Genomic DNA, 23,913 nt, shown 5'->3' with positions numbered 1-23,913 from the left:
CAGGTGTTTGGCACCTGTGAAAGTGTTAGTAAAACGTTATTCACAAATCTGAGACTTCTCCGCTACAGGACCCCCTCTTGAGGAAACTGACCTGTCTTTGTAGAGAGTCTGTTTCCTCGCTGGTGAAATAGATGGTACTGGCTGTTGTATGTCAGCCTATTGCGACAGATACCGAGTCTGCCCGGCTTACTCTCCAGCTGGAGCGCATGGAAGCCACCGGCCCTCGGGTTGTGGGGAGGCCGGGGCTTTCCTTGGTGCCAGCCCAGGGATCTGGGCACGGCCGGGCTGCGCAGCTGGCATCGCCCGGAGCAGGGACAGGAGCCTCACCCAGGCTGGGGCTGGGCGCTACGCGGGTCTGGGGGACGCTACAGGGCTCGGGCTCCTCTTTCTCCAGGCTTTTGACAGCCGGAAACTTTAGGAAGAGACTTTGTTACGTCACGGGGACAAGTGCTGTAATTAGCATTGTAGGATGCAGCTGGTGAAGCAAACAGCTTTCTTAACCTCTAATGACTGCAAAGTAACAAAACCGCCGGCCCGGTGCTGTGAATCAGTGAAATGGATCCTTCTTCCATAAAGCCGCCCGGGCGGTGTCGGCGGCTCCGCCGGGGGAGTGGCCGCGAGCGGGGCTGGGTGCGCGGCTCTCCCGGCTCTCCGGCCCTGGGGTGCTGGCTCTCGGCGCGGGGGCACTGCCGCCTCTCCCGAGGGCCCGGCTCCCGCTGCCGCCCGCCGGCTTCGGCCCGGCCGCCCGCCCCGGCCCCGCTCATTTCCGGCCGGGGCCGCCCCGGCGCCAGCGGCGGCTCCGCTCCCGCCAGGGCGGCCGCAGGTGCCGCTCGCTCCCGCCGGGCCGGGCCGGGCCAGGTAAGCGCTGTGCGGGCAGGCCGGGGCGGGGGTGCGGTGCTCCGGGACCGGTCCCCTGCCCGGGGCAGCTGCCGGCTCGGCCCGGCCGGGACCCGCAGCCGAGGCTCTGTGGAGCGGCTGCCCCCGCGGAGGGCCCCGCCGGCGCCCTCGCCCCGCCGGCCTCCCCTGAGGCTGTGGGGAGAGGGCAGCGGAGGGCCGGGATCCCTGCGCGCTGCGAGATCCTCGCCTGGCCACAGCCGCACACCTGCCCCGTCCCCAGCTGTCCGAGGTCCCTCGCCGGTGAGGGACGGGGACGGAGCACGCACGCTCCTGTGCAAGGCTGCCTTCTCCCGCACACAGCGCTCCTGAGGCGGAGCTGCGGCCGTGCCACGGGATGGGGAGCGCTGCCCTGCGGGGGTCCGGCATGGGAGCTGCTGCCGCTTCTGCCTTCTCTTCTGTCGCCGTGAAGTCTGCAGGCTCCTTTGATATGCGGTCACGGAACTCTGGTCTTTCTTGTTGAACCTGAGTGGAGACCTTGCTATTTTCTCTTTTCCTTTTTCCAACATCCTTTGCTCATGGAATATTCTTTCTTGCCATGGTCCAGGTGCAGATGACACTGCACCATATAAAGATGCTGCAGGTTCCTACAGCAGCTGTGTTGGTGCTGCTTCTTCTCTGGAAGGAAAAAAATATCAGAGCTTTCCCTCTCCTAAGACTGGGGTGTCTTTCTCTTTAATATCTTGCACTCATGGGATGCACTTCGGTGAATTTGTGTGTTGAACCTAAGTCCTTCCTGTAGGACTTCCTGAAAACAGCTGAGGGGAAAAGAGGTCAGCTGAGGGGAAAAGAGCCTCAGACACAGGGAGATGGCTGTGCTCAGGAATATCCTGAGGAGGCAAGATAGTCCAAACACAGCTTGCTTTTTTAGTTGTGACCTGCTGAGTTCTTGCTTATTCTGATGGTGTTCTACATCAGAGGGGGCTCAAAATACCTTCATTTCTAGCTTTGCCTTATGCAGCAGGCTCAGGGGTAGTTGTAGCTTATTTTTCATGTTCTAGAGCTACATTTATTTCTGTGGATCATCTAACCAGCTATATGTAGATGAATATACACATACATCTCCCGAGGGCTATGGAAATTGCTTTTCTTCATCTAACAGATAATCAGTTTGGTCTGTCCTTTCACTGTCCAGTTGAGGTGGTCCAGAGGAGGTTCTGAAAAGCTGCAGTGAGTTGAGGTGGAAGAATCCTGTCTTTGCCAGGACACCCTGCTCCACAGACAGTGATGTGAGGCCTGAGATATAAAATTTTAGACTCCTTCATAAGCTGGTATAAAATGTCTTTGAAGCTACGTTGCTGGGCAAAAAATATTCTCATTCCCTGGAGCATCACTCTTCTCTTGGCTTCTTGTAGCAAGCTACAGTGGAGTATCAACTATCCAACTGGAAAATCTGCTTGGTCGTTTTGTCACCATCAGATAGGAAAATTTCTCCCCCACACCCCAGTTTGATGCATTTGATGAATCAAGAGCCTCCTGTGTACTGACCTGAAGATGGTGCCACAAAGGAGGGCTCCACGTGGGGCTGCCTTTAGCAGCACACAGACAGTGCTGGGGAACTGCTGTTCCTCATGTCTTTGCCAGGCAGCCTCAGAAAATGAACTAATGGAACGGGGACAATTGACAGCAACAGAAATCACATGGGCTCAGCTCCATGCACAATGCTCTTCATGGTCAGAGAGCTTAAAGGAAATCGAACCCTATATGCAGCAAACTAGGTTTGGTTTCCATAATGCAGCTACTCACTCTCTAAATCTTTCTGATTTCATAAGGCTGCTCTGGGGACTGAATCCTCCCTCCTCTCCTCCCCTGCTTGCAGGAGCTCATCTTGGATTTAAGGACAGTGATGAGAAACTTCAGCTGTAGCAAATGTGTCATCTTCCACCGAGTGGAGCAGCATCTCCCTCCTTCCTGCCAGCTGCCTTGGCTTGCTGTCCATGTGAAGTCTGGGCTGGAAATACTTGGTTTACTCTGTATGTCTGAATCTCTCAGGGTTCCTTTGCTGTCTAACCAGAACAGCAGAATTGCAACACTTAGCAAGAGCTTCTGTCCTTTGTCACTGTGTATCCTTAGGTACCCCTAGCCCAGCAGCTTGAAAGGGACGTGCTGTGGATGTCCTTATTGACCCTCCTAATATTTTCCTAGCAATGTTCTCTCTTCCTCATCCTGCATCCCTAGCCTTTCATTTCTTGGCTGATGCCGAGAAGAATTCCCTCTGTGTGGCCCTAACGCACATTTTGCTAAGCAAACCTGACCCCTGCAGCTGTGCAAGGAGCACTGGGTATCTAAGTATTCTACTAAGTATTCCATGGGCTTCTGCTGTGGCTAGGAGCACCAGGTGCTTCCCTCTGGCCACATGATCAAAAGGTTTGCCAACCCTAAGCTTTTATATACCACCAGCCGCACATTAAAAAAGCCAAACCATAAAATGACATAATTTTTTTTTCTTTTAAGTCAAGTCCTTAATTTGCTTTTTCCTGCTTATTTCTGATTGTCTTGACGATCTCTGTGTGTCTGCATAAGCTGCCAGGAATGCTTGAATCTCAGTATTTCACCTGACTGCAGGACCTAGGTGCCTCAAGCAGAATAACAAATATTGTGAGCTTTGGGTTGTGGTTCTGTGGACTTTCAAAAGGCTGGAGCCGTGCTGGGCTTTTCTGTGCTTAGTTCAGGTTGGAGTAACATGGCTGGGAAGCCCTGTGGACTTTTTAACCAAATGTTTTTCTCTTAACCTTGTGTGATGGAGCACTAAAGCAGCAACAAATACTGTCTTATGCTCTCAGAGACTGTGGCTTTAATCATAGGTTTGTTTTGGAGGAAATGAGATATGGTGCAATGCTTTGGAAGGGTACAGTGTTCTTATCTGCTTGGCATAACTGGAGGAAAATCTGTCAAGTAAAAAGAGTGAGAGCAAGGAGGCTTGTAACATCCCTGCTTTCTATCCAGTGAAGTGTGTGATTGCAGTTTAGCAGAGATGTCATCTGAAGGAGGAGCTCTTGCCTCTGCTTCTGTACCTTCAGTCTCTGCTGGTACAAGACTTTGTATCGCTGTTCTGCACCAGTTACTGCCCCATCTGCCTGGAAGGGACTGCCTGGTTCAGAAGGATGTCTGAGGATTACACATACCTGACAGCCCTGCAGGAAAGCCTTGTGTTGTTCTGGGGATGGCAGGAGAGCTCTGAAAATGTGCCTGGGAGCTGTGAACCCCCTGAGATTTGCTGTGGTGGTCCGGCGCTGTGGGGGCTTGGGGCTGGCTTGAGCTTGTGGTGTTGGTAAGATCCTGGCAGATGTAAAGGTGTCCCTGCTCACAGCAGGTGATGTGTCCTGGGCTGAGGCAATCTGTGTTCCTGAAGAGGTGAGACTATGAATAAGGGGAAAGTTCTGAAGAGCTCTCCTACAGCTTTTTGAAAGAATTAGCCTTTAGCACATGTGCTGGATGAAAGTAAAGCAGTGAAGTGAAGGCTCAAAAAAAGCCCAATTTTTGTAACTGTGCAATAAAGGTAACATACTTACCTGTTTATTGCTTCCTACTTCAAGCTCTTCCAATGAATAGCAGGCAGGATATCTGCAGGCCTTTGGAGGAGTAGCTGTGTGGAGTTAAAAATAAAATTGTGGAATGTCTAAATATGTAATTTAGGCTATGGAAAGGAAACCTTTTGGGAAAACTTCAGCTATGTATGGGTATAGCTAGGTGAGTCAAGCCTCTGGAAAAGGAGACAGCAAACTTGCAGGCTAGCTTGGCTGAGCATGGTGGGAGCTGGGCAGAGGTTCAAGTGCAGGGAGGCAGATCTAACACATCCTACAGGAACTTGGTGGCCCTCACTGTTACAGTAGCTAAATTCCTCTCCAATTTGTTCAGCTTAAATGTATGAGTAAGAGTAATGCTTTTATTTGCCTCATTTTCCCCTCTTCTTCCCTCTGGAAAATGAAGAGGAGGAAACCAAGCTCATCTCCAGCTGGGAATTGAAGCGGTAGGTGACCTATAAGTTGACAGCATGATGACATGTTGAAGTCTTATCTCCAGACAAGACTTCTGCCTCCCTGTAAAGCACTGCTTTGTCTCCTGGCAAGGAATAGTGGGGCTGCATGTGTCTAGGGAAGGTGAGCTGTGTGCCTGTGCTAGCACCTGAAGGTGGGGTAAGAACCGTATGTATTGCTGAGCCTTATTTTCCCCCTAGCCCTAGTTTGTGGACTGAATGCCCAATTTTTGTGGGGTGGGACAGACAGGCTAGCAGAGCCATCTGCTCTGGGGTGAATTGCTGCAGGCTGAAGCTCCTGGCCCCTGCCCAGCTCCCCTCCTCAGCAGGTGCTGAGCTGCTGAGCTTTGCCCAAGAAGAAAGACAAGCAAGCGTCGTCATTGCTTAGATAAGATAAAGCATGACCAAAACCTTGTTACCCTTGGCAGGTGTGGCTAGATGCTGGCTGGAATTTGTGCAGCTCAGAGGAACAGCCAGGCTCTTCAGCTGCGGGGAGGGTGGCAAAGCCTCTTTAAAACATGGAGACCTGATGCTGGAGCCCAACAGGGAAGGTGAGTGCAAGGGTATGAGTGAAGGAACAGCCACCCAGTAACCCTGTGGGCAGAAGGTCCCACTGCTGTGTGTCCCTGTGGCTGTGTCCTGTGTGGACGTTGCTCCATGGCAGCTCCATCAGCTCGGTGCCCTCCGAGCAGGGCTGTGTGTGTGACCTGGTGTCTAGCAGGGCTGAGAACCTCTTCAGCAGGAGTGTCTCTCTCTCTCTTCTCCTTTGGTTTTCGAAGTTCTGAGATATCTGTTGTCCTGAACTGTGTTCTTCTGTCTGAGATCATGGGAACTAGGAAAAAAGTTCAGATTTATTGGAGGGAGAAAGGACATGTGGGCACCCCCACATATGTCCATGTTTCTTCTGTGGCACACTTTGCTCCTGTGCTCGAGAGCTCCCTTCCTTTTTCCTTATCCTCTTTTCCTCTTTAAGGAGTTTGCAAGATGCCTGATCTACCTTTCCTTTCTCCCAGACATGTAGCCCGAGGGGTAATCCTCTGCTCCGGTAGAGGTGCTCAAACCCCTTTGATTTAATGGATTTCCTATGGTGCAGAGTCTCTTTCGCTTCCTATGCAAATCGGGTTGCTCAGTCAAAGCCGCTAAATGCAAATGGACCACTTGTAGCTCTTCCCTCTGGAAGAGTGGAGTGGGCTTTATGCAAAGCATGGGGATGAGCCCTCAGGAGCTGGGAGAGCAGAGCAATACATGGATTTGTGCAGGAGAAAGGTCAGCATGGCTGTAGTTTGCCTGTTCCCAGACTTGCGAGGTGGGATACCAGGCAGGATATTTCAAGCTGTTGGCATCAAATGAATGAGTGTTTACAGGAATGGATTAACACCTGCTAGTTATGGGCGTGGGGGGCTTGGCTGGTTACTGTCTCCCCTGTCCTCTTACCGAGTCCCTGCTGCATCCCAGCGCGGAATCTGTGCCGACTGTGATTTGGTGACTCAAGCCACTCTGACGCCTGGATCCCTTTCCTCTATTCAGGCTGGGCAAATAATGTTCAGTCTGTAATCATGCTTGAGAGCTCTTGCTATTGCCCTAGATATGGGGAGCTGGAGTGATGCTTAGATTGGCTTAATCCAATTTGATCTGAAAATCCACTGCTCTGAACAATAAATGTTGCGTGTGGGGGGTGGTATTCAAGTGTCTTTACTAAATCGAAAACCTTTTAAGCATTGGTAGATGAAGCCTTTTTCTTTTCGATGTGTGCCACTAAATACACAGGATGTGCAGTATGGTTGAATTAGCATTACTATGGGAACCATAACTTTTTGTATTTCCTGAGCTTTATCCACGTAACACTAAGGATTCATTAATGTGCCTCCAAAGTGTGGGGTTTTAGGGGTTTTTTTGTGTGTTTTATAAGCTTTTTTGTTGTGGTCAGTACTAAGAGAACCTTTATAAAGAACCCCAGGAGGAGATTAGAGATCAGACAGGGTGCAAGTTGTAGGAAAGCAGTTTGCTCCCTTTTTTGTGCTGTTCTAGCAGCATCCCAGCCAAGACCATGGGTCAGTGTCAAGCAGGACTTCTGCAGCAATGGTGAACAAAATGGTGAGTAAATTCTCATGCTTGGAGGCAGATACCTTACTTGGTATGGGCTTGTTTGGTTTTATTGGGTTTTTTTGGCACAGCTGCCACTGTTAGAGCCCTGGGGGATTTGGGGTCCTGCAGCTGCAACTGAGGCAAAGCTGAGCCTGTGAGGAATGGAAAGGTGATCCTCATGCCCTCTGCTAGCACAGAGACCTCCCAGATGGCTCAGGGAACTCTCTGGCCCTGTTAAATCTCTAGTAAAGACAATTGTGGTTGTTTTTAGTAGGCTTCATGTCCATTTTTTAGTTTGGGTTTTGAAATAACCATCTTAAAATAATAGGGAAGGACCTGTCTTTGCTTTTGGCAGGTCCCATTTGCTTGTTGCTGGGAGAATGGGGCTGTTTGGAGCTCCTCTCTTTGCAGATTGATGAGGTCTCTGCTGTTCAGACACCAGCTGGAGTCTTCTCAGTGGCAATTTGGTGGAGGAGGGGGTTTTCCTCTCTGTAGAGGGTAGGCTTGCCTGCTCAGGATTTTTATTGAAAAACTTGTTTCCTGGGGAAAAGAGGCATTTGGGATAGGGGTGGGAAAAGGGCACAAAACCTTACCAGGTGATGAAGAGCCAGCCTGCCAGGATCTCAACACTTTCCTATTTGTATTTCCTTTGTCACCTTTCCTGAAAAGACCTGAGGGTCAGCTGGTAGGATCTGACACAGCTGAGAGTATCTTTGTGCAGCCTGGAGCCTCTGGAGCTGCCACTGAGTGACAAATCCCCATCAGCATCTCCAGCTGTCAGCAGGCAGGGATGGCTTTGCTCCCTTTTGGGGATGCTGTGGGATAGGGTGGTGCTCTGTCAGTGGCAGGACAGAAGGTGGCATTTCTGGCTGCTTTAGTGAGACAGTCTTGGGATGTGCACCCCACCCCTGGTGTGTGTTTTATGATGCTTGGAAACATGCTTCTCGTCCTGTCATTTTATGCTTTGCTTCTCTCTTTTCCTGAGTTGTCTGTGCTTCTCTTTGTGAAACAGGATGCCAGCCTTGTAAAACTGGAGTTAAACTTGAGGCAGGATTCACAGGGCTAGTTTCCAGCCCTTGCCTGGTGGAAACTGGTTGAGGGCAAGGCAGCAAGCTAAGTAGAAACACAGCTAGAGTTTCTCAGGAAAGTTCAATGTGAGATGAGGGATCATCTGCTTTCTTACTCCTTCTTCCCCTCTTGCCTAAGGCAGCCCAGAAAGCCCTTCTCCCTCGCAGCAGTGCACAAGGCAGGATTACAAAGAATTTATCTTGGAAGCTCAAGGGCAGTTTTTCTTGTGCTGCCCTCTGAACCGAGGACTATGAGGCTGTGTTGGAAAGGGGCTGAGATGCGTAGGGAGCAGTGCAGACCACACCTCCTGGCTTGGACCGGCTCTGATCCTCTATTTACAGTGGCCGTGTTCCTTCCCCGCCAGCTTTTTGCTGTGGAATACACTGCTGCTTCCAGGGAAGGGGAGCAACACTGTCCTGCTGCTCCAGGTACTTGGGGACACCTGCAGAGAGACAAAATGGAAAGGAGGGGAGGGAAGAACGTCTCTTATTTGGGCAAAGAATTGTTTTAGCAGGAAGTCTGGACGAGTTTGTGAGTTGCTCTGTCTCAGCAGAGTTTCTCCCTAGGAATTTTCTGTTCTGACTTCCTGCTTTTGCTTTAAAGCAGCAGAGTGGAGCTCACTGAGTGCAGTGGCATTGTATATCACTGCAAAAACTAGTTGTTACTCCTGTGACAGGGGAAGGAAAATTTATTGATTGGTTTTCAACAGCTGGAGGTGCTTAATTATTTAATGCTTCAGTTTGGATCACTCGAGGTCTTTGCAAATGTTGAGCGGAAGAAACTTGCTCTCAGTTCTGAGGTAGTTCTGCAAGATGCTTAACTGATTCTAGTGACTTACTGATTTGGGAAACTGCTGATTTGGAGTAATAGATGAATATTAGAATGTGTGAGATTATGATTTTTTTTAAGAAATGGATATCTTGAGCTGGTCTAAGGTTTTTCTGCTGCATGCTTTCTGAAGACAACTAGAAATTTTTCTTTAAAAGCATTTGGCAGGAAATTTCCCACTATCTCTCATAAACATAGCTATTCCCCTATTCTCCACCCTCTTTTGTAATCCCATGTCATTGCTCCTGCTGCGGGCTTCTGACTCAGTGACAGGTTTTGTCAAAGACAAGAATATCACCCCAACCCTGTAGTGATTTCACTTTTCAATTTACAATTTACAGTTGTACACGCTGAACAAAAGCACCTCTCAAACAGCATCTGCTTCCAACTTTGCTTCAAATGCTGTTGCTGGCTTTGATTGCTCTTTGCACTAAGCTGTGCCTGGTATGCCAGGAACAGGTGCCCTTCACATGCCAGTGATATCCTGCTTTGTGGAGGAGAAGCTCAAGGCTTGTGGCTGCTCAAAACATTCTCTGGTTTTCTGTCTTGTAGAAGTTGGACGCTTTCAGTACTTTGTTGTGATTGTCCCCTCTGAATGAGAAAAGGAGAGGATATTTCTGGTATCATGTACTAGATCCTGGAATTCTTGTACATTTCTTCTTTTGGGAGGGGGGGGAGTGGTGGTATTTGGATTCAAGATTTTACCTGTGCTCCCCTCAATGGTCTTACAGCCAGGCAGTGTCTCTACTCAGGGCATGGACTTCAGCCTTTTCCAGTGCATAGGTTACACTGGTATTTCAGGAAAGTGTTTTACACAGCATAGCCAACACCTCCTGAGCTCACAGGAAGGAGTGAATTTTTACCTTTACCTTACTTTTGGCAAGTAGATCAAGAGATGAGAGGTAACCAAGTGTCAGACACCTGTGCACAGGGCAGTTTTCCACTCTGGGAGGCAGAGAATGGGTTAACAGTCTTCTTGGAAATTGGCTTCACCCATCTGTCTCAGCTCTGTTTGTTCTAACAACATTTGCAGAAAGGTCAAACTGTCCATGCATCCCTCCTGGGCAAAACCAATACAGCATCAGCTAGAGAGATACTTGTACAGGGAGCTGTGGTGCCTAGAAATCCAATCCATACTCATCCCTACTTGTTAATATTTGCAAACATTTTTTGTTTTTAAAGTGCATCTTGCAAGTTCAGAACAGTGAGGTAAAGCTTTTCCTGTTGATCCCATCGCTAACGTGTAGCCTAAAAAATATTATGGGGTGAGATAGTGGCATCCAGTTCTCAAAATAGTGGAGGAGAACTTCTTGGGATGAGGAAAATATGCTTAAATTTCTTGCATCCACCCAGCAGTTGTATCCAGCCCTCTGGGTAAGGAGGTTTCAGGTTCTGCAGAGAACTTGCTGGCTCAGCTGGAGAAGAATCACTGTTTATCACATGTATTCAGTAAACAATGTGAATGTTTTACCAAAAACAAGTTTTTCCTTTGAAAGGGGAAAGGAGAAAAAGATTGGGGAGTCTGATATTGTGGTTTGATATTTTATCTGGGCATGCTGAGGGAGCAATCTGAGGACAACATAAGGCTACGAATTTTTGTTTGTGTGAGGCTGATTTCAAGACAAAGGCTCTTGATCAACAAAGGAGAGGCTCTTGCGCACTTCTCTGAGCTCACACCTGTGCTACTCCAGGTGAGATGGCATTGTCACAGGATTTTTAGCCTTTGTACAAAGAGGCTCTGAAGTGGCTGAGGAAAACTTGCAACTGGCCAGGAGGGACTTGTGCTCAAGTCAGTGGGTGGCTGCTGGGAAATTTAATGAAGAAGTGGCAGAACAAGATTGGGAATCAGCTTTGGCGGGAGCCATGAACACTTCCCTTGTTCAGCATCCTGAGGCTGGCTGGCAGAAAGCTCATCCTCCATGAAGCAACACCAAATGTTTCTCTCTTACAACAGAGGTGAAAACTACTCAAAAGAAGCCTAGAGAGTGTGACTGACTTAAACAGTGACTCTGCTGGGTGAGGGTGCACATGTCACAGCAGCCCAGGAAGGATCCTGCTGAGGCTAAACAAGGTGTGAGGCTGTCATGGAGAGATTCAGCTTCTTGTTGGAAAGGAAAATCTTTGTTCTGGTATGACATAGGCAGCTAGAATCTGAGGACTCAAAGGAAGAACTGAGTGCATTTCAGTACCCATGTTGGCCGTGACAGTTGTGGGAAGAAGCCTGGCCTTTGGCTGTTGGAGTACCAAGTCCAGCTCATTAGACTTTTTGCTGCTGAAAATGCAGCAAATGCTGTGGTCCTTTGTGTTAAAGATTCAACGTACTTTGAAGTGGGTTTCTGCAGATGTGAGAGCTGCCTCTCTTCATGCTGAGGAACAGGCTGAACCAGCCCTGTGTCTCCTACAGCAGCTAATGGCTGATACCCTCATCCTCTCAGCATAAAAATGGGATGATACTGTCCTAGGACACTTTTTGAGCTATTTGTGGAAAAGAAAATTTTACCCCAAACAGCTATTTTTTGTAATAGTCCTTCACGGACAAACTCAGGGCAGAGCAAAACAGCCACTTCTGCAGCTCATGAATGCCTGTGACATTCTCAGCATCTCATATCAGTGAGAGACACACTCAAAGGGTTTGTAGAGAAGTTCTTCCTCCTGTTTGATGTGCAAGTGACATCACCAGCTTAATCTGAGGCTCCTGGGTTCTTTTCTTAAAGGAAGCAGTGACTGAGGACAATTCGTCACCTTCTCTGCCATTTGAGAATTGGTTACACAGGCAACTCCACAATGCCCAAATGTTAGCATTGGAAGCTTTGTGTATCCTTTAGAATCTTATATCCATTTACTAAAGAAAAGGCTGTTTCTGCATAATTTTGCCTTAGACATACTTCAAAAACACTGATGAAATGTGTCTGGCCCTCCAGCAGCAGAGGACTGAGGCATGCCTGCTTTCAGCCTGAATTTTCGTCTGCAGGACACCAAGCGTGGTTGCATTCCTGAGGGCTGGGGAAGAGCCTCACATACTTGTGCCTCTGCTGCTTGCAGGGTGAGAAAGGCTGCTGAGGAGACTCCTTTCTCCTGATGTGTCCCTGCTGAGGTCCTTTTTAGCTCGATGACACCTTAGCTGTTCAGTAAAAGGTGGCATGAGCCCAGCAGAAGGGTGCTGAATCCTGGCTGTTGTCTCTGGATACAACTGCTCTGCATGCAAGCGCTCCCTTCTCCAAAGGGGCAGGTAAGGCAGCAGGGAGTTGGCACTCAAGTTCTATTAAACAAGCTGAGGATCTGCCCTGGATTTATGTAATTTCCTGAAGAGCTTTAAATGCCAGATCAGGTTTGGCTCTTGTCTTCCTTACGGGGCATTCCTACCTGCCTCAACAAGCCCTGGAAAAGAGGAGTAGAAGGAGTGCAGGGATCTCCTTAGCCTGGGCTCTCAGGGCTCAGTTTTTATTTTGAATCAAAAAATGATCAAGCATATCTGATGTCAAGTGCCAAGTCCTCTGTCTTCTATCCTCTTTTTCCCACATCTGGGCCAGCAAATAAAGTTTCTTTGCCTCCTGCCTGGTCTGTAGGTATCCCCCACAGAGCACATATTCTGTTGTCAACATACTTGGTGTTAGGCGTGATCTAATTTCTGATTGCTGAACTCCAAGCAGCATCTACCTCTAGCTTCACAGCACTGCTAGTGGTGTTCAGCTGCAGTATATAAGATGAATACTTATGTGATGTAATGCTCTGTTCTGTCTCTTTAAATAAAAGTTTCAGGAAGCCTGTTAGCCTTTATATAAAGTAAAGGAATTAATTAAAATGACTTGTTTTTAAACTAGCTGTTATTATTTGTCATGTCTTATTGCAGGCATGCTCTTTATTTTCTGAGAAATCAGCTGTGTGCTAGTTACACTGACAGATCCAAGACCATTAGCTGTTTATGGAAAAAATGTGGTTTGGATTTTGTTTTTAATTGCTGAGAATTAACTCCTGGCCCAAATATTATTAGAGGAAAAACTGATGCTTTCTCTCTCCATTCCCAAAGCAAAACAACCCAGCAAAGCCAAAAGCCCAATTAGTAGGAGAGGTTCCAGTGCAAACACTCTCCCTCACTGTTTGTTGTGCCAATGCTGTGCCAGTGTGAGAGAGCTGCAAAATGCCACTAGCTGGCAGTGCCAAAGCTGGGGAGCAGCACGAGGGTGTGATGGAGATTTGTGGCAATTTCTGGGGTGAAGGATGTTGTTTTGGGATGCTGTAAATACCTATCTGTGTTGCAGACTGCTTATGTTGATAGCTGCCGGCACAGTGGTGGTTTCTGTTGTGCTGTTGAATCGGGAAGCATGGGTGAGTGCAGATTTAACAAGTTTATTTGTTCACCTCTTGAATTGGAAAAAGAAAACCATTACCACTCTCAGGTTGCTTGGTGATAAGAGCGCAGAGTCTGAATCAAACAACTTTCCCCACGGCAAGATTTTTTTAGCAAAGATCAAGAAGCTGATAATGAAGTTGATAATTCCTCTTTGATGAGCTTTGGCGAGGGAAGTAGCGAATTGCAACGGAGCCTCTTTTAAAGTTGCTCTTCAGAATGATGAAGGCTCTTGAACCTGTTGGTGTTTCTGGGATATACCTCGGTATCCTACTGGCATATCCCACGATGAAGTCATCCAAGGTACGGCAGCAGGGGTTAGCTCAGGGCTATCAGGCTGGGCTAATCCCCTGCTGAATAAACAACACAAAGGTTCCTGGATTTGTTCCTGTTTCCTTAAAGGGATACAGTCAAGTGCGGGCAATTAAAAGAGAGAGAGTAAAGTGTAGCTCTAGATATGAACACCTGATTTCAGGCTTTCTGCCCAGGGTGTGTATGGGTTTCTTAGGTTTTTTTAAAGAAAAAAAACTTGCACAAAACAATTGATGTTTTTCTCATTTTTCAGTATATTTCTTTTCCTGCCATTCCCTTTAGGAAGGGAGAACCCAACAACCACCCAAACAAATTCCAAACAACGGAAACAAATTTCCTAGAGAAAGGAAAGAGCAAAATTAATTTTGAACAAAGTACATTAGAGAAATAACTAGTTTCTTTTTGCCCTTTTCCCAGCCTTTTCAGGCTGGGACATGGCAGAGCCTTTAAAAATAATTTTCATCAAGTGAGTACCCAGTTCCTTTGAGCAGCTTTTAGAAATTCAGCATCTGTGGAAGCCAGTTTGTCACAGTGGTCAGTGTCTTTCCCTGGCAAGATTCCTGCTCTGCCTTCACCTGGTCAGTTTTGTATGGCTGGGATTTTTGTCAATGCATATGTGCTTTCTGCCTGCAACTAGGATAATAACTGCAAATACCTATATTTGATCACTGAATCTCACAGTGCTATAAAATCTGGGATTTGTAGATGTGACCATGACCTACAATGAGCACTTTTTATAGCAATTGCTAGCTTTCAAAACCTTGGGAGCAAAAAGTAGGTAGAGCAAACAGAGCAAGTGGCATATGTTTGATATAAAATGGTATAAGAACCTGTAAAGTTTTTATTGCCCTTTTCTTGTAAAACTTAACCTGGTGCTCACCTGCTCCTGAGTGATGCTTCCATTCCATGACCAAGCAACAAATGCTTTGCTGCATCTTGGCCTGCTTTTGTTGTGCATTTGTAATGTGCTGGAGCAACAGTGATCACTTCTGCTGCAGTGATCCCTTACCCAGCCCTCCATCTCCTCTCTGTGTAATAACTTCTCATGTATGGGATCAAACCTGTCTCGTCCAGCGTATGCACCAGGACTGTGGTCACTGTGCACCTAAACACCTGGTGAATGCCTTCCTTTGAAGCTGTAAGACTTCTTTTTCTGCATCAGGAGTAGCAAGGAAAGGGTGTGTATTCTTCTGATTTGTTTAAATAAACGGCTTAAATATTTAGCTTTAGTATGGGGGTGGTTTTGTTGTTTCTAATAATATTGTCTTAGGCGGAGATACAGGAGGATGTCTTTTGGGAAACCTTCCAGCAAGTATCTGGGCACTTCAGTTTGTGGTACACCTATACACTATTCTTCTTTAATGTTCCCTTCTGCCCCTGTCACCAAAAATTCAGTGGTACAGCAAAGCTTTCCCTTATAGGTTCCCTCTACAGAGGGAAACACTGGCCTTGCTCTGTAATCCTGGGTAAGCCACTCAGCCAGTTGTGTTTAGCTTTACCTCCTTCATTAACTGTTGGTTCATTGTCTTGCACTGGGGAGGACTGCTAGGAATGCAGTGTATTCGGTGCATGCACAATGCACTGCAGTAACTAGGGTCGTCTAAGGACCAGCTGTGGAAATTTGGCTGCACTCCTCACTTTGCTTTCCTCCTTCTCACTGGGCTGTGGAAAAAACTAAAAAGCCCCAACACCCCAAAGTTGTCATGTGCACACGGTGGTCAGGGTCACCTAGATAAGGGCTTGGCTGTTGATAGCATTTTATCCGTGACTTTCCTGTACCTCTTTAACTTTGCTTACAGCTACAAGAGGAGAAGCTTTTTGAGGCAATACATTGGAAATGATGACCTTGTAGTGCTACCTTGAAAGTAGTACCTCCCTTTTCCAGGAAAAGCAACTTGTGTCTGTTCTTTTTGTTTGTTGAAATTTGCAGTTTCTGTGTTCAAGTTGTTAATTCTTCAGCTTTGAGGCTTTGAAACTATTTGGATGCTTGAGTTTCACGTGTAACTATAAGTCTCCAGATACTGAATCTTAAAGTACCAGCTGTCACAAGCATCAGGAAACAAACTGGATGAGCTGACAGTCTATAGGCATAGGCAGGTGACGTGACTTAGCCACAGCCATATGGCCAGCTGAGTCAGGATTAAAATTCAAGCCTTATGATTTTCCTAAACAATGCCAAGCCCCGTGGGAGCCAGCTGACTTCTGCCACAGCTTTGCAGAGGACAAACCTCAGTTTTTGTCTTAGGTAGTTAAAATAGTCATGTAAGACTGGTCTGAGTTTCCTCAGTGTAGAAATACAGGATCTGGTGCTAGCTGTCTTTATAGCAGGCAATTTCCTGTTTCTGTGCTGTGTCTGAGAAGACCTGTGTTTGCTTTCCAGGCTCTGGGAAAGTTGTCTTGCAAGAGCAGGTGAATTTTTGCTTGCTAAGCCCCAGCACATACTATGGCAGGGGTTACCTGGTATAATCCATAGCTCTGGATCAGGCTTTTTGGGTGTAGGACACTGCCCAAACCTGGACTGTGCAGTATCAGAGCTGACCTTGAGCACAGGCAGCCAAACCCGTGGGGTGAGGGAAGACAGGGCTCAAGAAGAACATTGCTGACCAGGGCAATTGGAGCCTTCTGGATCCCTGGCACTCCCATCTTCCCATTATATCTCCCAGGCCCTGGGAGAGGAGTTTTTGGTCTCCAACACAGTTGCCAGAGGTGAAAGGCTTGTTTGAAGTAAGGGCTCCATCTCTCATGGAGTTGATGCTGGTTGAACTGTGTACCCAGAAAACTGGAACAGTCCTATGAAGCCTTGTCAGCAGGCACCCTGTTCCTGTCAGCATGTTCATGGCAACAGTGAATGCTTTCACACAGTTTCAAAGGGAGGCTGCACAATGTCTTGGAAGATAAGAAAGGAACCACTTGGCTCAGGAATTGCCCCAGGCTGACAATAGCTATTAGTTGGCAGATGTCTTCAGGGAAGTCTTCTCTTTGCTTGCCCTGCTGTAACTCTTCACCAGCCATTCACAGCCACTGTTAAGGGCAGGATGCTGGGCTAGACCAACTCTGCTGTGACCCATTGCACACCTTTTTATGATGGGAATCAACAGCTCAAGATGCAGAGATTGTCCTGGCTCCAGGTTAGGTGTGGAAATTGATTCTTACTGGTGCTGACCTTTTCCTGCCAGAAGGGACCTGGAAAAACTAATCCTGGCAAGAAGTTTTGGAAAAAACCACTGGCATTGTCGCTGGAGGTGGCTTGACTTCATCTCTCTGGCAGAGCCTGGCAGGTTTGCCTGACCAAAAAGCCTTAGCTGGCTGGACATATCTTCTCTGCCTTTGCCCCTTGTGTCAGGAAAGCATGGTCCTTCCCAAACTGATCTTTCTGCACTTAAGCCAGCTCTGCTTGCCTCACTTTTGGATACTGGTCCACAGTTCTGGTACTCCAATGACCTCAGTCTCTTTCAAAGTGGTCCTTCTGTGATGTTGTGCATCATGCTGATGCAGCTGCTGCCCCAGCCCTTTGCAGTGATGATCTGTAACTAGGGAAGGCATGACAGCACTTGTTAGACTGAGATCTGCTTTGTGCCCCACCTGCACCATGCAGAGCCCTTACAAATAGGGACAGAGAGGAAGAACTTCTCAGTCACAGGCTTCTGGAAGAAGTTCATCAGAGCTGTAATGTATTTTGCCTTCCCAGGGCTCTCTCTTATTTGGTGCTTTGCTCCTCTACAAGTGCTGTCTCGCCATTGAAAAAGCCACATCTGGCTTGAAGCCACTTGAAGCAGCTTGGACAAGAGACTTCCTGCTCTGAACACTGAATTAATGGGCTTGGTCTTTTACATGAGTGAAATCCTTTCAGACTTTTGTCCATGTCAGGCTCCCATGTCAGCTCTTCTAATTAAGAGGCTTTTAACTCAGCCAGTGTTTGCGAGCTACAGTGCAGCTGGGCTTTTGATAAAACGAGGAAATGCTAGAGGTAGGGATGTAATGGGTTGGATTTCAGCTTCAAAAAAATGTCTCAGAGGGAGAACAGAACATCCTCCTTGCACCACCTTTTGTTTGCTGCAGCAAAGCTGGGGAGGCATCAACTGTGTGGGCTGCTCTAGAACTGATGAAGCTGATAATAAAGTAAGGTCATCTTTACTTCTGGGGTTCTCAGTGTCTCTTAGGCAGCTAGAGGGATGTTTTAGAAAACTTTGCTTAGTTGTGCCTTTTCTTATTCTGGCTATTTTCTACAATCCTGTCATGGCTCTTGCTTTGAAATCCCTTTTGCTTTCTACCCCTGCTGCTGTCTGGAACAGAGTGCTGCTTGTGCTGAGGCTGTATCTTTGCAAAAGGAATGGGTCTGAAAAAAAACCTTCAGGAAGGTGGCCTGTAGAAGCCAGTAATTATCATTTACCAGTGTGGCTGTTATTCCTTACCATAATCACCTGTAAAATCTAGGAAGCATAAGAGATATTTGGTGGGTTTTTTTTTTGTTTTTCTTTCAAGGCCAGCTTTGCCACTGTTACTTGGCTATGAAAAGTAAGCTGGTGTTCCTTCTGACTTGTTTACTACTTACACATACAGACTTGCCATCAGAAGCAAGCTGACTGTCTAGCTAATGTATAGAATCTAACTTTAGTGTCCAAATTTTGCTGTGTTGGCTCCATAACACAAAAAAGGCTTGGTAGGAGGGTTTGTTTGAGGAAGAGCAAGAGAGAAAAACATGGTCTGCCTCCTTATTTTTTTATGCTTTCTCCCTTTCCTTCCTCTGCTGTATTCCCCAAAGCTTGGGTCCAACTCTGTATCTGTTGCTTGCAAGGGATGTTTACTTGACTAGAAACATATAATAGTCCCCATTTATAGGTAGTCTTCTGCAGAGTGGAGTGTCACTTGAGCAGATATTTATTTGAAGCAGACGTGCCCTGGAAAAGCACCGATTTGAAAGGGGGAATGAAGCGTTCTGCTTGTTCTGTGAAGCAGAACCACCCGCTGGCTCACGGAGCAGCAGTAATAAACGGAGTCAGAGAGCGTGGGGCGTAATTGCCTTCTCCTTTTGTGTCAGCTTCGTATCGTTCTCACATGTGACATTCTTCCTGGCCATCGTGCTCTTTATCCTCCCATTGTACCAAGAGTGCAAACAGAATTAGTTTGTTTGTTATCGTGGCATCTGTACGTGGCTTTTAATTTCTTGGAGGTTAAAAAAACGCAAGCAACCCAACCCTCAAGCCCTCTTTGTCCAGCACTGTTTAAATCTGCTCTCAGCCTGCTTGCACAGCTCACTTCTGCCCTGCAATGCAGAAAACAGATTTCTCTGCAGACAGAGAAATCTAAAGCAACCAGTGCAACAAGGCTTCAAAAATGTGGTGGCATTGCTGAAGAGGAGCTGTCTGGAGAAGGTGTCTGATTCCTTGAGATCAGTAAGTCAGATGGTGGCTTGGTGTAGGGATGCATTGTAGGCATTTTTACAGTCACAGTGCTAAGCTGAAATGGGTGCTCCCCTTCCTTTTTGCTTTAGGTACTTGTAAGTGATGGGAAATATTTTCTTTGGCCTCTGAAATGTCTCCATGGTTTTGTGGTTTCCTTCCTATAAAGGTGAATGTTTCAGATTAAAATTCTGTTTGGCAGCTCATGAGTTCTCAAAACAGAGGCTTGAAGGCAAGAGGTCAGGAGTGCCCAGCTTATTAAATTTTTCCCAGTGTAGGAATTGTCTGACCTTTCTTTGTACTGTAACAGCATTAAAAAAAAAAAGAAAAAGAAAAAAAGATGGAGCTACTATTTGGAAAGCATTAACAAGAAAATGTCAGGGGTGGAAGGCCAGACAGAAGACCTGGCTGGGAGAGGGCTGGGAGTGACATTTCTTATCTTTCTTCTGTCACTTGCACAGATCATCCTCCTATTTGCTCTCCTTCTGCTCTGGGTTTTTGAAGTTTTAATACAGGTTTGGTACTCAAAGATGTGGTGCAGAAAAGCAACAAGAGAAGGAAAAGTACATGTTATTGCCAGAGGAACCAAGACCAGAGAGGGACAGCTTGCAGTATTTGAGCCCCATCTTAGCTGACATGGGACTACCACTGTGCTCCCCTGCAGATTTACCTGTGTGCTTTAATGTTCCCTTCCCACCCTCTTGTCTCCTCTGGAACCTTCCCTTGGCAGCTGGCTTTCACCAGCAAAGAACTCTGACCAGACTGTGGATCTGAGGCAGAGGAGGAGAGATGGCAGCAGAGCCCCCCTGCTGGGTGCAGGGTGGAGGGTTACACATGTGTGGAAGGCTTAGCACACCCATGTTGTGTGCAGGGCTTACCTACAAGTGGCGTGTGCCTCAGTGTGGTGTGTCTCTGACACAAACTCCCTTCCCCCCGCTGCTCAGTTCATAGAACCATGGAATACTTTGGATTGGAGGGGACTTCAAAGGTTATTTTGTCCAGATACGGATGCTGAATGTTGTTCTTTCAACCATCGAGGCATTTAATTAATCATGTGTGGGTTGGAAGTGGAGGGTCATGTTTGATTGGGTGTTCTCTGTTTTCTGCCCCACAGCTCTTCTGTTTGACCCTGCCCAGGGGAAGAAGACTTTGAGAAGATGGAGAACCAGAGTGGAGTGCTCTTGGGATACGTCTGCTGGGAAAGAAAAGAGGAAGGGGGTGATGAGGATGGGGTAGCTCCTCGTGTTTCTCCTCCCAGCCAAATGAGCAGACTGGAAGATGTGCAGGTGGAGATGCTTGAGAAGGCAAGGGAGCTCTTCCAGCTGTGTGACAAAGATGAGAAGGGTTTTATCACCAAGGTGGACATGCAGGTGAGGGGAAAAAAATTCTTCCTCTGTCCTGAGAGGATCTGTAAAGTCACAGGTGGCAAAACAGGGTGGCATGCCTCCACTCTTGGCAAGTGTGGATGTGCATGTGGCCTCTGTCTTATTCAGATTTCTAAGAACCAAACTCTGGTATAGACACCTGCTAGGAACTAAAACTCCCAGGAGGGCCTCACACTTCGAGGGAATTCCTGAGACAAGTGGGACTGCAATTCAAAATTTTTAAGGAATGCATAAAATAAAAGAAGTTATGACTGTTCTTACAAACATCAAGCATGTAGGATGGGAAATCTGGAGGGGAAAAAAAATCTTTGGTCTAATTAAAAAAAAACCCTGAAACAAGCCCCCCCCCAAAAACCTACACAATGAACAATACCTCAACCTCTCAAAAAAAAGTTGAGACGACAAAGTTATACAATCATAGTTAAAGCCTAATCCAAAAATTCACCTTGGACCTGAACTATAACTTTGCTCTACAATTATGTATTTTGCTGCTTTCTGTTACAAAAGTACTTGTTAACAAATTCCCTGTAGTTCTTAGTGACTTTTGTTTGAAAGGTTTATCAGAAAGGTTACATGTGGACTGTTTTTTTCCTGCCCCATCTCTCCTAACATCTATAAATAACACTTGACAGGCTCGTGCCACTTTAAATATTGACTCATTTTGCTTCCCTGAAGCAAAATGTGTGATGCCTAATTTTTAGAGTTATACTAATAAATTTTATTACGTTTTTATGTAAAGCTCCATGTTTAATGGACAGTTACGAAGTTTCAGCCTACACCCCTTTGTTATTTGTTTCTTTGGGTGCCCCCCCACACTAGGTGCTCTGGATGTGCATTATGAAGGGGAATTGTTTTGCTCCTTGTCCGTGGGAATAGTGATACAGTCCCAGCAGGCAGAATGTGACAGAGGAAAGCTAACTCACTGTTATGGACTGGACATTTCCTTTAGGATCTGTCAGAGCTTGGAACTGAATCCAGATACCCGCAAGTCTGACCTCCCTCCCTGGCCAAAGAGATGGAGCCGGTTCCTGGTGTGCCCAGAGCTCTCCTGTGGGCAGCAGTGGTCACAGGAGGCTGGCAGTGCCACCTCTGAGCAGGAGTGGAGGGAGGCAGGCAGTGAGCTAGAGACAGTGGTTCTGTAGTGGGGGAGGAAGCAGGCTGAGCTTTCTCCAAACAAAATAACCTGAAATTCCCTCTCTGAAGTCCTGGTTGAATCATCCAGTAATGGAAAAAGTCAACATATCAATGACTCCAGACAGGTGTTTGTGTCTGTCATCACTCAGCTCTACTGGCAGACTGTCACACCCTGTGCAGGATGCAGTGCTGAAAGGGCACATTGCTGTGGGCCAGAGCTGAGGATGGCAGGGACACTCACAAGGAAGACCTGAGCTATGCCTCAAGTTTGTGCATCCTTTTGTGTTTGCAGCGGCTCCAGAGTGAACTCCCCCTAACCCCTGAGCAGCTGGAGACTGTTTTTGACAGCTTGGAACAGAATAATAAAGGATACCTGACACCTGTGGAGTTCAGCATGGGTCTAGGTAAGGACTGCACAGAGGCAGGAAAAAGCCCACCTGTGGCTGGATGTTTTTTGTTGGTAAGAAAGACAGTGCAGTGGTTCTGCTGAAGCTGCACCAGCTGTGCAGGACAATTCCCCACACTCATGTGAGCATCATTGCAGAAGGGTGGGTGTGTGTCCCCTCCTGGAGGCATTGTGCTGCCTACCTGGTAGAGCCAGCCACAGAACATCTCCTGCTGGAGAGGGTACATGCTGCAAACTGTGCCTGGCTATCTGATTGGAAAGTTGTTCATCTGCATGGGAATATGCCTCTTGGCAACTGTCCCCAGCTGATAGTAGTGCTGTTCAAGGGCATTAGTAGGAGGCTTGTTGGTAGGCTAGAGCACTGGTAAATAAGCCTTTGTTGCCTTCTTACTGCTGTCTTTTCCCAACACTGGAAGAATGCTAATCCTTGAGCACAGTCCTCACCCAGCAGCACAGGTGCTCATCTGCCTTGTCAGCTCTCAGAAAATCTGCACCTCTCAGTGCCTTCCTTGGACATGCAGAGCTGTTAAGTGGATCAGGTCAAAGCAAGTGTACGTAGGTAGTCTAGGGTTTTCAGAAGTGATGGAAGAGGCTCCTGAATTTTGCCATCCTGATTGCTCAGATTGTGTTTCTCCTAGCTTTCTCACAACTTGGGAGGGAGGGTTTTTTAATGCACCAATTTGAATGGTCAGAAACAGCCACTGTGAGAAGAGAAGTTGCAAAGATTTCGTTTAAATAAACCCAGTAAAGTGTGTCTTGGGCCAGCCTGTACAGGGACTGTTTTTTTCCACTGAGTGCCTGCTGACTACACCTGTGCCTGCCCTGTGCCTCTGTCCTTTTTGTCTGGTTCTACTTCTTTGGCAGAAACAAGAGTCCTGTCAGGAGTGGAGGGCTTTCCAGTCCAGCACTATATGTACCAGGTGAATGGGCACAATTTGGGCACATTGGCATCCACGGTGCCCTCTCTGTTATGACTTGGTTACTCCCAAATCTCATTGTATGAGGCATTTGTCCCATGGGCATCATGAGGGCATCTGCCCAGTGCCATTGCTGGGAGAGGCAGGCAAGTTTTCTCTTGGCGTCAGGTACCACCCTGTGTTGGCAGCCTGGCTCCATGGCACTTGCTTCAGTCTAGGCAAAGCACTTGATTTTTGCATTTCTTTTCTTTATGGCTATTCTTTGTGTCTGGCATCACGGAAATCCTTTTCAGACTGACTTTGGCCCTAACTCAAGAGTTTGGCCTGGCTGTCTTTCTTATGGAGTGTGCAGGGGCAAATCAAGGGAAAGCAGTTCAAGCTGCAATCAAGTCTGCTTCTTGAGAGGGCTCCTTGCTTCTTCTAGGATATCAAAACAATCTTCAGATCATTCTTGACCTCAATTTTCCCACTCCATCTCAATTTTCCCATCTGTAAAAGAGAAATAATGAGACATAATGACTCTTTCTCAAAAGCAGACATCAAAAGTGCTTAATCTAAACCATTCTTCTTAATTAACTGTCTGATCATCAGGTTTTAACTAAATAGGGCCTGGATCTCCACACTGCAATTTTTTTTACAGCACATTTTAAGAGTGGGAGAGAAGCAGGTAAATTTTGTATTTATGAAGGTAAGAAGAGGTCAAGTTGAGTCCTTGAAGTATAATAATGATGGGTATTTTTCCCCTTAGAGCAGCTTCATGTTCTCATCTGTGCTCTGTGAACATCCTTGACTCCTGGTCTCATAGTTGGGATGTCATTTCTGCCTTTTGACCCAAGCAGATGTATTTTGTAAAGGAAGAGTAGCTCTTGCTGAAGGCCTGACCTCTGTATACAGATGAGGGACTGTGTTTTGGATAGGATTGCATGGTTTGTTTCTTTGAGAAGGATTTGTTCCCAGCACCAGTATTTGTCACATGCCTTGCATAGCAGGAGGTTCTCGTGGCATTCTCAGCACGGAACAGAATCCCGATAGCTGGAAGCCATCCGGACGTGGGACGGGGCAGGAGGAGGCGCTTGGAGGGCGAGCTCATTCTGCTCTACACAATGCTGGCAGGAGGCAGTCCTTGTTGCGCTTGACTCAGAGCAGAGGGTAATGAGCCCC

General features: G+C 47.1%; 1 protein-coding gene across 7 annotated transcripts in view; it reads left to right on the top strand.

Moving 5' to 3' along the window:
- The first annotated feature begins 579 nt into the window (after positions 1–579).
- CRACR2B (calcium release activated channel regulator 2B) overlaps positions 580–23,913 on the top strand; it is a 47,662-nt gene continuing 24,328 nt past the window's right edge. The window contains exons 1-4 of one of the 7 annotated variants that reach the window (XM_038138472.1): positions 582–858; positions 5,299–5,421; positions 20,025–20,280; positions 21,722–21,833. In XM_038138472.1, coding sequence (XP_037994400.1) covers positions 20,068–20,280; positions 21,722–21,833 — 325 coding nt within the window. In that variant the 5' untranslated portion in view covers positions 582–858; positions 5,299–5,421; positions 20,025–20,067. Of the gene's footprint in view, positions 859–886; positions 4,865–5,298; positions 5,422–7,530; positions 8,452–13,110; positions 13,178–16,827; positions 17,631–18,027; positions 18,905–20,024; positions 20,281–21,721; positions 21,834–23,913 lie in introns of those variants that run through there. The other 6 variants (XM_038138473.1, XM_038138477.1, XM_038138476.1 and 3 more) reach the window with 6 other exon arrangements.

The sequence above is a fragment of the Motacilla alba genome, chromosome 5 (assembly GCF_015832195.1).
Source record: "Motacilla alba alba isolate MOTALB_02 chromosome 5, Motacilla_alba_V1.0_pri, whole genome shotgun sequence".
NCBI lineage: Eukaryota > Metazoa > Chordata > Aves > Passeriformes > Motacillidae > Motacilla > Motacilla alba.
Note: the sequence above shows the minus strand (reverse complement) of the source record. Positions and strands in the feature narration are given on the sequence as shown.